Raw genomic sequence first — 16,374 nt, forward strand, 5'->3', positions numbered from 1 at the left:
GCAGTGTTCATAAGATTGATCCTAATTTGGAGCAAGTCCCCCCAGCCTACCCCCACTCAACATTCTCTTTCCTTAATTCTACTGTCTTCTTAAATTTGCTTTATTTGTGCTACAATTATGTAAGAGCATGAAATTCTATATCATGTGACATTTTAATATCTATTTTCATTAGCTTCGTCTTACTCCTGAAGGTATTGAAATGAATCAAAAGGATGATATTAAGAAACAGTATTTCTTACCATGGGTAGCTTTTATTCTGATATTCAACAATGTTCTAATAATTCCAATCCCAAAGAAAGCAGGTGTTGATAGATATGAAAATTACTGAACTATTAGCTTAATAAGTCACAGCTGCAAAATATTAATGCGAATTCTTCACAGACGAATGGAAAAACTGGTAGAAGTCGACCTCGGGGAAGATAAGTTTGGATTCCGTAGAAATATTGGAACACGTGAGACAATACTGACCCTACGACTTATCTTAGAAAATAGATTAGGGAAAAGCAAACCTACGTTTCTAGCATTTGTAGACTTAGAGAAAGCTTTTGACAATGTTGATTGGAATACACTTTTTCAAATGCTAAAGGTGGCAGGGGTAAAATACAGGGAGCGAAAGGCTATTTACAATTTGTACAGAAACCAGATGGCAGTTATGAGTCGAGGGACATGAAAGGGAAGCAGTGTTTGGGAAGGGAGTAAGACAGGGTTGTAGCCTCTCTCCGATGCTATTCAATCTGTATATTGAGCAAGCAGTACAGGAAACAAAAGAAAAATCTGGAGTAGGTATTAAAATCTATGGAGAAGAAATAAAAACTGAGGTTTGCCGATGACATTGTAATTCTGTCGGAGACAGCAAAGGACTTGGATGAGCAGTTGAACGGAATGGACAGTGTCATGAAAGGAGGGTATAAGATAAACATCAACAAAAGCAAAATGAGGATAATGGAATGTAGTCGAATTAAGTCGGGTTATGCTGAGGGAATTAGATTAGGAAATGAGACACTTAAAGTAGTAGATGAGTTTTGCTATTTGGGAAGCAAAATAACTGATGATGGACGAAGAAGAGAGGATATAAAATGTAGACTGGCAATGGCAAGGAAAGTGTTTCTGAAGAAGAGAAATTTGTTAACATCGAGTGTAGATTTAAGTGTGAGGAAGTCGTTTCTGAAAGTGTTTGTATGGAGTGTAGCCATGTATGGAAGAGAAACATGTACGATAAATAGTATGGACAAGAAGAGAATAGAAGCTTTCAAAATGTGGTGCTACAGAAGAATGCTGAAGATTAGATGGGTAGATCACATAACTAATGAGGAGGTATTGAATAGAATTGGAGAGAAGAGGAGTTTGTGGCACAACTTGACAAGAAGAAGGGACGGGTTGGTAGGACATGTTCTGAGGCATCAAGGGTTCATCAATTTAGTATTGGAGGGCAGCGTGGAGGGTAAAAATCATAGACGGAGACCAACAGACGAATACACTAAGCAGATTTAGAAGGATATAGGTTGCAGTAGTCACTCAGAGATGAAGCAGCTTGCACAGGATAGAGTAGCATGGAGAGCTGCATCAAACCAGTCTCAGGACTGAAGACGACGACAACAACAACAACAACAACAACAATATCATTATTCCTCTGAAACAAGGGGGGGGGGGGGGGCAGGCAGGATGTAGTAGTTTGTGCTACTCGATGTTGACGAGGTAGTAGTACAGTAACTGCGTGTGACTACTGCAGATGTCTGATGGGGTTTGGGGACCAGAAGCACAGAGTTCTGCAGTTGGCAGCATTCTCACCAAACCTCTGGTGATACCAGCAAGCTACACCTAGTTTGTGGTGGTTATCAGAGGGGCGGTTAGAGCTGTGCTGTTCGGGGTGCTCAGCAGCTAGTGGTGGGCGCGTGAGTTATAGTTCTGCGACGCTGGTGGTAAGTGCTCTCATTTGGATGACTTGGGCACTTCAGTATCTTATAGGTCAGGGCTTGCGCATTGGAAGGTCTTCAGAGGAAAGTAGCACGCTTGCGGGCTAGGGGTTGGGTGGTTGGGATGGGTGAACAGCTGTCGTGCTGGTAACTGCCAGCCAGAGCCTCGGGGTGATAGCCAGCATTCCATGTTGCAGCCACGGTCATGGTCACAAGGAGTTCAGGGTTTCGAACAGCTTATCGGCCAAGACCATAGGGTTTGCCTAATGGTACATGGGCATGCAATACTAGGGCAGCGTGTATGGAGGTGGGAAGGTGGACAAATCAGCAATTTGAGAGCAGCCTTCAGGGAGGATGTGAGGTTCAGCAAGGGCTCGGATGTGGTCCAGCAACAGGGATGTGCGCATGTCACCACACTGCTCAGATGACAACAAATTACATGCCAGTTGCAGCTCCGAAGGTGGGAAGCTAGATATGATGTTCTGACAACCATCTCAATTTTTGTTGCACTGCTATTGATAGAGCATCCTATGAAAACTGCCTCAGTGGAAACAAACCACAGGTGTCGGGTCTGTGGTTGAAGGGGGGCAAGTGGGCAGCAGTCTATCTAGGGAGAGGGTCTGCAGAGTTGGCTTGCACTGGGCATATTGCCCCTTTGTTCAGCTGAGACAAGTGATTCTGTAGTGTGAACAGTTTTCTGAAGGTCTGACACCTCCGTAGTGCTAGCGTATGGGAGGGGTGCATGTAACGGGAAGCTGTTAGTTGGAGAGTCCATCACGTGTGACCGCTGCTGGAGTGGGAATGTCTGGCAGTGACTTTGTTACTTGACACAGCAGGCAGCATGTTGTCGTATACATGGTGGTGCTGCCAGATAATATTGTCAAGAATGGGGTAAGTGGGATATGAATGGTGTGGCCCAAGCATCTCTGCTGTGGAAAGAAAGTCCAGTAAGCTGCTTGGTTAAACTGTGACTTAATCGAGCGCACAGAACTGTAGCATGTTATAGTGTGTACCACCTGATTAGTGCGCATTGAGGATGAGTGGGGAGTGGTGCTGTCAGCCGCAGGCCAGGGTGCAGGGGGCCGTGGTAGTGTGCACAGAGGGAGGACACGTGTGGAGGGTTGTGGGAGGGGAGTGGTGGTGCACACAGAGGGTGGGGGAGTTGTGTGATGTGGGGAAGGCAAGTGGTTAGTGTCTATGAGAGAGGTGTGTCCAGTTGACCTAACAGAAAATGTCTTCACAACTGTGAATAGGAGTAATAAAAAGGAAAACAACCCTGTTTTGATAATGAGACTTGGTGCTTTGGTTTAGAGGAGGTCATCAGTGAAGGAACAGATTGAAAGGTTCCCTTCTGTACTCAGAGGGCAAATGGGGAAGGAATGGTCTCATTAGCGAAACAATGGCAAGAGACTGCTATTTGTTTGTTACTTACACTGCTGCTTTCTTTGATAATGATCAACAAGAACCAAATAATAGACTGCGTATGATAGATGGTGCTCTGAACGAGTTTTAGGTGAAAATTTTTTTCCGTTTGAAAGTCTTTGCAGGTGCCTCTTTAGTAAATTACATTCTGCACAGAAATTAGTCACCTTAGATTTAAAAATCTAGTCAATTGCTGTGCTTCATTTCTGACTGTGTCACTATTAGACATAAGAATATTACGAATATAAACATGACGTGTTATGTATATTCTTCCGCGTTTGCTGTTGTCTCACTCTAGTTTCATAGTTTATTAGGCAGACAGGATTTAAATGAGATAGCAGCAAACACAAAACAATACATGGCAAAATGTTTATATTCGTATTATTCTTATGGTGAAGAGGATACTGCATGCGATTAACGATTCATAAAAGTTCCTATTAGCAACCATCTCTTTTCACAGGTAGGAAAAAATTCAGAACGTAGAGTTGGCCATATTGACAAACATCCCAAACAGTCTTGCCAGGCGGATTTTCGTAGTACATTTAAATGCTACTACATTTGAAGATAAACAATACGGAATTTGTATTTACTTCGTTGGATAATGTACCAAAATGCAGTGGTCGAAACTAGGGGCGGAGGAAAAAAGCTCGTCTTCCACCTTTTTAATTTTTTTACTGGCACAGAGGTTCTGGTGCCAGTATTTATCTTTGTGCCTACAAAGCATGCCTGTGTGGTGCTACATATATTCGACAGAAGAAGTTAGTTGTGGCGGCACCCACCAACATTTTTCAAAACTTCCGCTTGCTTTGCACTTTATTCTAAGCCGCAGGCAGTTTTTTGGATTAAAAAAACCGGAAAAAAAGTGCGGCTTAGATTCGAGTAAATACGGTACTTTGCTAGAAAAGAATCAAGTGTTCTATGAATCGGGGTGAGATTGTCATACTTAGAACTTTCTGAGCAGATTTGAACATTGTCAAACCTTATACTTCTAATCAAAATATATCATGAGCATTGCAGTCCTCCCACATTTCCTGCATATTCAAATGAGGCATTTTTGTACCAGTCAAGCACAAAATGCCAATAAACACTTTCAATTCTATATCAGTCTTCTTATGGCATCTCTCTCTCTCTCTCTCTCTCTCTCTCTCTCTCTCTCTCTCTCTCTCTCTCTCTCTCTCTCTCTGGAAAATTGAGCCATACAAATATTCATATATGTAACTATATCAGTCAGCATTTCGTCACTGACAAAAAGTGGAAAACAGTCTCCACATTCTTTGAAATTTTTACAGCTGTTGCCCTTTAACAATAATAACATTGTCCTCACATTGGAACTACGTGGATTGTAACTCCATTTCGTTTGTCTTTCCCTAAGTAAAATAACTGACCTGTTTGGATGGAAGACATCTCACCTTCATCATCTTCTGATGACTGGTCTGTCTCTGTATAGTGCTCACTGTGTTCACTGTCGTAGGTCACTTTCAGTATTATCATCTGTAACAAGATGCAGGGTGTCCAGTCTCCAGTCCCTGTATTTTTCCCCAGCCACCTTCAGAATTTGAGAGAGAGTATTCCAGTCAACATTATCAAAAGCTTTCTCTAAGTCTACAAATGCTAGTAACGTAGGGTCAGTATTGCCTCACGTGTTCCAATATTTCTACAGAATCCCAAGTTGTCTTCCCCGAGGTCAGCTTCTACCAGTTTTTCCATTCATCTGTAGAGAATACGCGTTAGTATTTTTGCATCTGTGACTTATCAAACTGATTGTTCGGTAATTTTCACATCTGTCTGCACCTGCTTTCTTTGGGATCGGAATTATTATATTCCTCTTGAAGTCTGAGGTTATTTCACCTGTCTCATACATCTTGCTGACCAGATGGTAGAGTTTTGTCAAGACTGGCTCTCCCAAGGCCGTCAGTAGTTCTAATGGAATGTTGTCTACTCCCGGGGCCTTGTTTCGACTCAGGTCTTTCAGTGCTCTGTCAAACTCTTCACGCAGTATCGTATCTCCCATTTCATCTTGATCCTCATCTTCATCTACATACTCTTCCATTTCCATAATATTGTCCTCAAGTACACCGCCCTTGTATAGACCCTCTGTATACTCCTTCCACCTTTCTGCTTTCCCTTCTTTGCTTAGAACTGGGTTTCCGTCAGAGCCCTTGATATTCATACAAGTGGTTCTCTTTTCTCCAAAGGTCTCTTTAATTTTCCTGTAGGCAGTATCTATCTTACCCCTAGTGAGATAACCCTCTACACCCTTACATTTGTCCTCGAGCCATCCCTGCTTAGCAATTTTGCACTTCCTGTCGATCTCGTTTTTGAGACATTTGTATTCCTTTTTGCCTGCTTCAATTAATGCATTTTTATATTTTCTCCTTTCATCAATTAAATTCAATATTTCTTCTGTTACCCAAGGATTTCTACTAGCCCTCTCCTTTTTACCTACTATGTCCTCTGCTGCCTTCACTACTTCATCTCTCAAAGCTACCCATTTTTCTTCTACTGTATTTCTTTCCCCCCATTCCTGTCAATTGTTCCCTTATGCTCCCCCTGAGACTCTGTACAACCTCTGGTTTAGTCAGTTTATCCAGGTCCCATCTTCATAAATTCCCACCTTTTTGTAGTTTCTTCAGTTTTAATCTACAGTTCATAACCAATAGATTGTGGTCTGAGTCCACATCTGCCCCTAGAAATGTCTTACAATTTAAAACCTGGTTCCTAAATCTCTGTCTTACCATTATGTAATCTATCTGAAACCTGTCAGTATCTCCAGGCTTCTTCCATCTATACAACCTTCTTTTATGATTCTTGAACCAAGTGTTAGCTACGATTAACTTGTGCTCTGTGCAAAATTCTACCAGGCGGCTTCCTCTTTCATTTGTTAGCCCCAATCCATATTCATCTACTACGTTTTCTTCTCTCTCTTACCGAATTCCAGTCACCCATGACTATTAAATTTTCGTCTCCCTTCACTATCTGAATAATTTCTTTTATTTCATCATACATTTCTTCAATTTCATTGTCATCTGCAGAGCTAGTTTGCATATAAACTTTTACTACTGACTGTTGCCCCTGCAACTATTGAAAAGGCTGCTGCCCCTCTTCAGGAACCACACATTTGTCTGGCCTCTCAACAGATAACCAACCCTCCGTTGTGGTTGCACCTACGGTACGGCTGTCTGTATCGTTGAATCACGCAATCCTCCCCACCAACGGCATGGTCCATGGTTCTTGGGCGGGAGGGGGGGGGGGGATATTTTTTGAATATATGCTGAAAAATTACACGCCAACAGCTGTTGATCCATTGTGTTGCGTGTGAATGAAATTGTAGATCTTCAGTTGTAAGCATAAAATGGTGTAACAGTCAGTCATTGGGTTTTGGTATGCAGTAGTTTTAGTTCACATGGAGCTAAAGTCTGCAGTGCAATGAAGTTGGCCGGAGGGTGAGTGGGGATTGTGGAATAGGTGCCTGGAACGGGGGAGGGGGTGGGGGGCGGCGACGAGGTGACATTTTTCACCATTTCTGACCATAGTGATCAATAATTCCGATGCTGCTGTGGGTCTTCTTCAACAGGAACTACTTTCAGTTACACATATACAAGAAAGATTTTATTGCCTCACTTTGGATGCACTCGGGGAGAGGTGTAGGTGAGGGCATGTTTTGAAAGTTGCTCATGACAAAGAAATAAGTGCAGGTTGCAGAATTTTCTAGTGGTTTCACATCTTTGTGAGCTCTGCCACATCTCCTGGTATTGTTTAGGTATGATAATGTCTAATGCACGCATTTCCTTAGGGCTTACTCAACAAACTGGAAGTGTGCATTCAACCCTCCATGGACTGAAAATCCAGAATTTTGGTGGATTGCCGAGTGCACATCTGAAAAAAATTAGTGTTTGGTTTACGCTCTCTGAAACCGACTAGTCACTCAGCGATATAGGCAAGCAGGTGTTGTTCAGTTGTACAACGGAAGGAAGCATGCTGGGCTCAAGGCTACTAGGAAGGTTACAGTGTTTATTATATCCATGCTAATCGCTGCAAATAGCAATAGCTCCAATGCTACTGCATCAGACATAGCCCCTGTGGTGTGGTCTGCCACTTATGGATACACTCAGCTGATCGTCAACTGCGACAATGAAAAGGTCCATCTTTATGGTGCTCTCGATTTGGTAGGTGCAATAGAAAACAAAATTATCAGTTCTCGTGAATAAAATGGGATTTCTAACTACCCTCTGTGTATTTTTAGTCTGCAGCAGCACAGGCAGGGAGTGCACCTTCAGTTGGGGTGCATCCATGTAACCAGGTGTTACCCGAGGTAGACTCATCAAACACTTACTGGAAGAACTTCTGGACGCTGGCCGATGATGCTGGGTTATGTGCAGAGGGATGCCATGATGATGCAGAGGGATGCCATGCCATGATGATGCAGAGGGATGCCATGCCATGATGATGCAGAGGGATGCCATGCCATGATGATGCAGAGGGATGACATGATGAAGTGAGAGACCCATTTTTGTCTGTTGGCTGCTGTGAGACACCAATTTACTCTGGACATTGGCAGCTTACCAGATGAGTTACCAGACACTAACGGTGCCCCAAAATGCAGCTTCAAAAGTCAAAAATAAATTATGGCATTGTGTTGGGGCTGGAGCCATTTTTCACAAAAAACTTACTGGAGGTTGTTACTTTCTCTAATGTGACAGATTGACGTTGATCGTATTGTACATTTTTGGAATAGTGTGTTGGTCCAGGTTTCAAGGAGTTTCATCATTTTAGTGTCTTTGAGAAAAAATGCTGCAAAAGATTTAGTTGAACAATTTGAGGCAGACGCATCCAAATTTGAAGTGGCAAGTTGTTAATGTGTCTATGGATGGCCTTAATAGTGATAGGTATTCCTAAGAGAGCTGAAAAGCTAGTTGTAAGTCAGGGGTAATTCAGAGGGTCCCATGCTTTTGGACTTTGTGACATCAACACAGGTTGTATGTACTAGTGTTGGTTGGAATCTTGCTCAGTTTTTGAGACTTACTGCAATCTACTAAAAAACGTTCTATCCCGCCAAGCTGATTTCAGGAATATTACTAGCACCTCTGTTTACCCATAGAAGTTTTGCGGTGTTTGGTTAAAGGAAAATAAAATGGTGCCAAATATTAACAGCTACCTAAAAATGTGTAAAGGAAATAGACAGATTAAAAAAGGAAAAGAAGTACGTAAAACCAGAACATAAGGTAACTACTGGAATACCTAAGAGTTATAGCTACCAGGTTGTGTATTAGCCTTTGAGGAGCAAGATGCTGAGAGTTCATCTTGCTTTTCTTGAGACTGTGGCTGCCCAAGTTGAGTAGTTCTTGACTAAATTTCAGTCAGATGCTCCCATATTCATTTCCTCCATAATTCTCTCCAGTCTGTAGTCAGAGAATTAATGAGAGAATTTTTCCATCCACAAGTTCGTAGAAACAGATCAGAATGGCAATAAAATCAGTTGCGATCTCGGAAAGTGAACAAAAGTAAGAATCAAAACAGCTCTGGGTAAATGTGATATATCAGAGAAAGATATCTCGTGTTCTGGAATGAATGCCTTACATTTATGCAGAGTATGGTATTCAAAATTCTCTGCAAATTGCCCCCTAGCTTATTTCTTTATAAAGGGTATCCCATATTCAGCCACAGAAGTGGCAGTTAATACTGACCAAGGATGGCAGTTACGTGGCACATCTCATTACCTTAAATTGCTTTGGAGGTAATGAGGCTAGCACCTTTGGTCATGAGTTGCAAAGTATATTAGAGATTTCCAAAGTTGTTTAGACATTGTGTCAGTAAAGGAAATCCTCGAATAATTTGCTAGAGATCATGTTCACATCAATCTCTTTGGGTGGTGATCATTGGGGTCAAGGCTGGACATCAAAATGTGAGAATTATTAAGGTTGCTTCCAGTCTGTTCCATGGCGATGCCAGCCTTGCAAGAACTTTTTCTGACAAGTCCATTCTGGTCAAAAATGTGACGGCAGCCTTTCGCGTAGCTGTTTGTGCTGTTGCTGATGTGGTCAAGGTTGCTGTGGGTGTTGATCGTAACTATCACAAAGCAGTTAATACATAGTTTCTGAAATGCACATGGTGAGTACAGTGAAACAGTAGCAGGGAAAACGACAGCTGAGAAGTCCTCATAAGGAAATGAGAGGAAGGAGAAGGTGAGTAGAGAATAGCTAACAACACTACAAACTATAAAAACGGAGCTCGTGGAAAGTGATGAAAAACAGGTCTCTCAGATTGAAAACGTAGCTCTATCACTAAAAACTACCTGCTTGTGATTTCTCGTAAGTCCGCATATGGTTCTTTATTGGACTAGTCCATCAAATGGTATTTAGTTTTTATTCTTAAATCCCTACGTAAAAACTTGTTTTTTTACTGAAGTAATGCTCTTCGTTTTTATATCTGCGTGCTCCCAACAGCCAGTTGTATCTAATTTAAAAGTATATTAATAATGTTTTACGACTTTTCTGACCTATGCTCATTCTGCACTGTCTAGTTCTTTCTTGCTTAAAATAAATCCTGGCCGTTTTATTTTAGCAGAAGGCCTTTCTGCCCAGAAGCTATGGCATTCTTTTTGCTGTGGCTGTCTGCTATTCAAAAGCCTGAATATGATCCCCAAGAGTAGATGCATACTTGTGTTGATCCATTGTGCCATCCAGGACTGAGATCATCCAGGGAAAGCCACAAAAACATTCCCCCAGATCGTAACACATGCTCCTTGCTTTCATATGTTTCACACTGTACACACCAATAGCCGTCTACCCATTAAACATAAAATAGATTCATCTGAAAAAAAGCCTCATGTTACCACTCATAGTATGCCCAGTTGCTGTATTGGCCTGAAAATTGAATCCTCCAACAGTAGTCAGTATAGGTGCATGAACTATTTTGGTGCCTACTGTGGAGGCCCATACACAGCAGCTTCTGCTGCACGGTCATTAAGTATACAGTGTTGGTAGCCACTTCATTCATCTGGGCAGTGAGTTGCTCCACCGTTGCAAGTCTCTCTGCGAGTATACATCTCCAGAGCTGTTGTTGACACCTGTCATCTATGGTCCATGAAGCACCACTGTTGCCTCAACGCTGATTTTGCATAGCACCATTTTGCCTTGCATTTATGTTTTAACCACAGTGATGCTTGAACAGTTTACAAACTCAGCTATATCAGAAATGCATTCTCCCTTGGCTTGAAAGCCAATTATCAAGCACTTTTGGACTTCGGATAAACGGCACTGTTTCCGCATTATGACAATGACTGCACTGTCTCCTGTGTCCCCCAATATACTTTATGTACCGTCCACTGCAAGTGCTACCACCTGCCATCTGAATGGTTGTTGCATGTCGATGTCAGACATAGGCGGTGATCACATTAATATGACTGAACAGTGTAATCTTCCTGTGTGTGTGTGTGTGTGTGTGTGTGTGTGTGTGTGTGTGTAAATTACATTTTACACTTAATTCTGTTGTTATATCCTGTTACATTTCTTTCTTGCTTAAAATAAATCCTGGCCGTTTTATTTTAGCAGAAGGCCTTTCTGCCCAGAAGCTATGGCATTCTTTTTGCTGTGGCTGTCTGCTATTCAACATCTCCTCTATATGATGAGTACCATCCTATCCTAAATTTAGGTTCTGTTAAAAAAAATCATGTCTTCAGATATGCATTCCTTGCTATTGCCAATGCCCTTTTTTTTTATAAATTCTTTACTTCAGCTATTGTGATTTACTTTTCTGCCCAAATAGCAAAACTGCACTCTACTTTTAGTGAGAGGTACATTTTATGGGGCATGTCTTGCATCTAGGTCTATTACAGGGGTATGAGCCATGAGGTAAGGGGTTGGAAGCAGGGGTTGTGTAAGGATGGACAAGTGAATTGTAAGAGTTCGTTGGATGGCAGAATACGACTGTAGGAGGGGCGGAAATGGTAGTGGGCAGGAAATTACTCATTTCAGGACATGACAAGAGGTAGTCGAAACCCTGGTGGAGAATGTAATTAAATTGCTCCATTCCTGGGTGGTACTGAGTTAGAAGGGGAATGCTCCTATGTTGTCAGACAGTGGGTCTTCGGAGGCTGGCAGGAGACTGGATAGATAAGGCATCGGAGACTTAGAAATTCTCCCAGTCCATACGTGGCATACTCCTCCTGTGAACGGGAACACGTTATGCAGATTTTGGTGTCACTCGCATCCATCAAGAAAAGTTTTTACTGAGTTTAACAAAGGCGATGTTGGCCTGATATATTCGACGATACCCTTTGGCTACACTGACTAAAGGATTTTTCTAAGAAATACCAAATTAAGATAATCAGAAGGTGCCTAAATAAGGCGAAACGTGTAGTTGAAAAATAAAGAACTGAAATTGTAACCAAAACTGTTTTTAGCCAATACATGGGAGATTTGTTTTTGTACAAGGTTGGGAGGATAGTTACAGTCTGTGAAGGCTTCATTGAGACCTGCGTTATATTTTACTATTAAATATACTGGCATAAAACTGGGATACACTATTCTTGGCAGTGAGACACCTACTACAATGCCTTTGAGAGGTATCTACAGAAAATTTTAATAAACAGCTGAGTTTATGATGTAGAATAAATCTTTAATAGTGTGGTATCATAAACCTAACATTTTATTTTTAATGTAATAGATAAACACAATGTGTAATTTTTAGGATTATGTACCTCACCGGTTAAAAGCAAAACTCTAATGGGATCACATGGTTTGTCAGTCTGTCAATAACCATTTTTCTAAGCAGGTTTTTCAAGTTGAAATTTATGTGACATACAGAGGTCTATGGTCCCTTGGCAGTGTAAAACATTTAAGCTTCAGAGTCACTGCAGTCAAGACATGCCCATTTGGTTGGCTGATTTGTGGGGAGGGGACCAAACAGTAAGTTCATTGGTCCCATTGGATTAGGGATGGATTGTAAAGGAAGTCAGCCGTAACCTTTGAAAGGAACCATCCTGGCATTTGCCTGAAGTGATTTAAGGAAATCACAGAAAACCTGAACCATGATGGTCAGACGAGGGTTGAACTGGTCATCCTCCCAAATCTGAGTCCAGTGTACTGACCACTACACCATGTCGCTCAGTCGCACCCATTTATGTACATATTTTGATACTTGTAATTTCTTATCAAAACCTGTAGGTTACTTCCTGTTGACTGCAAACATGAAATTTGGCAAGAAGAAAGGTTTTACAGTATAAGTAAAAGAAAAATTCAAACATTTTAACTCTAATTCTATTTCACGAAAAACATATTTTGTAGTTTGTTTTATTTGACTTGTTTCTCTGTCCATATGCTAAGGCCCCCCCCCCCCCCCCCAAGGTGTTTCAGAAGCAAATGTGAAATCGCACAAGAAATTTAAACTTTGAACTGAAGAAAGAGCTACAAAAATTGAGCAAGTCTGTGTATTGGTCACCTATGGCATTTATGTAAGCAGTTATTTGGCTTGGCATTGATTGACAGAATTGTTGGATGTCTTTCTGAGGGATATCATATCAAGTTCTGTCTAATTGGCACATCACATTGTCAGAATCCTGATATGGCTGGAGAGGCGTGCCCATAATGGCCCCAATGTTCTCAGTTGGGTAGAGATCTTTTAGTTGTGCCCATCTGAGACTTGACATCTCCACTATATGGTGAGAAGCAACTATCCTTTTGATGATATTGTTACATTCAGTTCTGGATTTTCTATTGTAGAACTTAAAATTAAAACATTCTTGAAATTCTTGGGACCAATATCTTGCCATTATAGATACTTCAAAAATTATAGTGTTTCTGATTTCCTGGGAGGTTTGAACTATTTACATATGTAATTACGTTTACCATAATTAATTATTTGATTATCATATTAATCATCAGGATGTTGATTTGATAATGGGTGTAAAAGTGAAGAGCATCCATTATAAAATGGAGGGAACCAGCAAAGTCACAATAATACCTGTTGTGTTAAATGAGCATATTTTTCTGCCAGTAAACACAAAAAAGTGTGAAGACAGCATTGACAGCATTTTGTTTAGCCAGTATTATTAAGTTTTCTTTTAAATATTATTATTATTATTATTATTATTATTATTATTATTATTATTATTATTATTATTATTCTGTGAGAATTTTTGAAGTGATACAAAGAGTTGTTCTGTAAAATTCATTTTGTTCCAGATTCATCAGAGGAAATGAGTGCAGAGGATGATGGACTTAATAGTGACTCTGATCATTGGGAGGAATTATCAGAAGACTTGAATGCTGTTGGAGATAGTGAAGTACAAGAAGAAGAAATGGAAGTAACAGAAATGTCTAGTTGAACGTGAGGTGCTAATAGTTGGGGATATTACTGGACATGGATATCTCTCAGCAGGAAGCAACATAAGCAAATATTTACATACTTGTGAAGATAATTGTAAATAAAATTTTGGTATGTGATTAAATAATTTATTTTATACCATGGGACGTGTCAAAACAGTTTTTTGAATTGTTTTATTTGTTGATATTTTTGAGAGGCATTTACTGTTATTCACTGTCCAGTGAACAAGATTTTATGATCAGTGTCTGTTAAATACAAAAAAATGTAAAATTGTGGTTTCCTTCTGTACCAACTACCATCTTTCCGCACCAAATGTAGTCTCTCTTAGAGTTAAATATGGAGTAATTTACAGGCAATATGAGTAATCTCTTAAGAATCACTTGAGATTGGAATTTGTCTGCACTGAGTTTTGATCATCAGTAATGAAATGCAATGTAAATGGATGCACAGCAAGGAGGGACATTTCACTACGTAAGGTGGGAAGTGAGGAAAAGATAGCAAGCAAGCAAGGGTAAGTCTCAAACAAACGTGTAGCTATAACCATTTGTCAATTTTATTGACAAATTAAAACCTCTAAACTTATTATTGTCTTTTAAGCTTAAAATTTTAGAGTTGCACACGTTGTGTTTACCTGACCATAAGATGGTCCCTTCTTTTAAGTGTCACCTTGAGAAATTTTTTACATGTAACACCCCAGGAAGAAAAGTGAGCTAAGTTGAAAAAAGTATCCTATTTTATATTGTTGAAAAACGTGTGAATTGCTACAGTGTGCATGAAAAATGTAATGGAATGTACTGCCACCAACACTTACTTGAAATTTAAAGAAAGCTTATGCTATTCCAATATAAGTTTTATAGACTTGAATCTTTGAGTCAGATTATCTCATTGTATTGCATTTTTGAGTTGTGACACCCCAGCAAGAATAGTGACAAACAGTTCATAGTAGGTTCGGCAGCTTAAGTGATATGAAGCAGTAGGTACAGATATAATACCAGGAGAAATATTAAAATGCTTGAACCAATATTGAATAAGAGAAATATTGGGGTTATGTAACAAAATATGACAGTGGTGAATGGCCTGTGGACTTCCTGACAACAGTAATGATTCCATTACCGAAAAAACAAGGAACCAAGAAATGCAGTGAGTACAGGACAGTTAGCTTCATTTCACATGCAGCCAAAGTGATGATAAGAATAATTAATAAGAGACTTGAAAAAATAATGGAGAATCTTGGCAAGGAGGAATTTGACTTTAGATGGAATTTGGGCACCAGAGATGCAATAGGGCTCCTAGAGGGCTCCTACGAATCTTGGGAGAAAGGTTTATTGAAAAGGGAAGAGACTTCTATATGTGCTTCATCGATCTAGAAAATGCCTTTGACAATGTGGCTTGGGACAAGCTGACTGCTTTAATGAGGGAAAAGAGAGTGGACTGGAAAACAAGAAGACTTCTGAACTCTGTATCTGAATCAAAAAGCCTCAGTTAAAGTGAGAGGAGCAAGTACAAACGGGATCGAACTAGGAAAAGGAGTAAGACAATAATGCTGTCTATCACCTACCCTTTTCCAACCTCTTCTTGGAAAATATGATTGACCAATGCTCATTAGGTGACAAAGGAGTGGAAATTGGAGGAAGAAGATTAGGATTTCTTGGATTTGCTGATGACCTGATCCTTCTAGCCATGGTGGAAAAAGAATTGCAGGATTTTGTGGACACCATTGAAGCTAACGGAAAAAATTATGGAATGTAAATGAACACAAAGAAAACAAAAGTATTGGCACTAGGAGGAAATAAAGAAATAAAAATTATGCTGTATGGAGAAACATTAGAACAGATGCAAAATTTTAAAGATTTTGGAAGCGGGATAACCATCGACTGGAAGTGCAGCACAGAAATTAAAACAAGGATACCAATGGCAAAAGAGGCATTTTATAAGAAAAAGAGAATTTTCTGCAGCAGTCTGAACAGAGAACTGAGGAAAAGGAGAAAGGCTGGAGGCTTTTGAGATGTCGACATGGTGGGGGATGGAAAGAATAAGTTGGAAGGACAGTAAAAAATGAACAGGTATTGAGAAGAGTGGGAGAGAAAAGACAGTTACTAGATGTAATTAAAAGAAGAAACAGAAATTGGATTGGGCGTAAGTTAAGAAAGAATGACAGATTGGTAGAAAGTTTTTGAAGGTTGTGTAGACGGGAAAAGGAAGTGAGGAAGGAAGAGATTTCAGATATTGGATGATGTGATGGTCGGTACAACATACAGCAGTCTTACGAAGGAAGTAAAGGATCACACAAAATGTAGAGGCAAAGGACCTGCTAATATAGCAGGAAATATGACGACGACTGTAGTGTTGAGAGTTTGTTTACTATTGCATTTTCATTTGGGGATAGATTTAAGATTCTGTTGACCATTGATTAGAAAAAAAGCGTATTTGTGTGAGTTTGCACGACATGAATTTTTATTGCTGATGTTATCTGTAGTGGTTGGCTTCCCATAAATTTCAAGTCTGTGACTGTTCCTGCTATTATTTATTTTAAGTCCAGAAAATACATTATGTTGTAGTGTCTAGTTGACTTGAATGACATGGTAAGTAATCCTGCAAGTTACAAGCCAAGGGATGTGATCTGCTTCCTACTTATGGGAGAAATAAGATGTACTGATTTTTTTTGCAAATCAAAACAGTTTACAGTAAGTGTGTTTAATGTCATGTAGGGAGTTTA

The 16,374-nt window shown here is 40.2% G+C and overlaps 1 protein-coding gene across 1 annotated transcript in view; it reads left to right on the plus strand.

Annotated features, from left to right (window-relative positions):
* LOC126272140 (WD repeat-containing protein 43) overlaps positions 1 to 13,801 on the plus strand; it is a 92,995-nt gene extending 79,194 nt beyond the window's left edge. The window contains exon 10 of the mRNA XM_049974754.1: positions 13,517 to 13,801. Within this exon, the coding sequence (XP_049830711.1) occupies positions 13,517 to 13,659 (143 nt within the window). The 3' untranslated portion in view covers positions 13,660 to 13,801. The remainder of the gene's footprint in view (positions 1 to 13,516) is intronic.
* The last annotated feature ends 2,573 nt before the right edge of the window (positions 13,802 to 16,374 follow it).

This window comes from Schistocerca gregaria, chromosome 5, assembly GCF_023897955.1.
Source record: "Schistocerca gregaria isolate iqSchGreg1 chromosome 5, iqSchGreg1.2, whole genome shotgun sequence".
Lineage (NCBI taxonomy): Eukaryota > Metazoa > Arthropoda > Insecta > Orthoptera > Acrididae > Schistocerca > Schistocerca gregaria.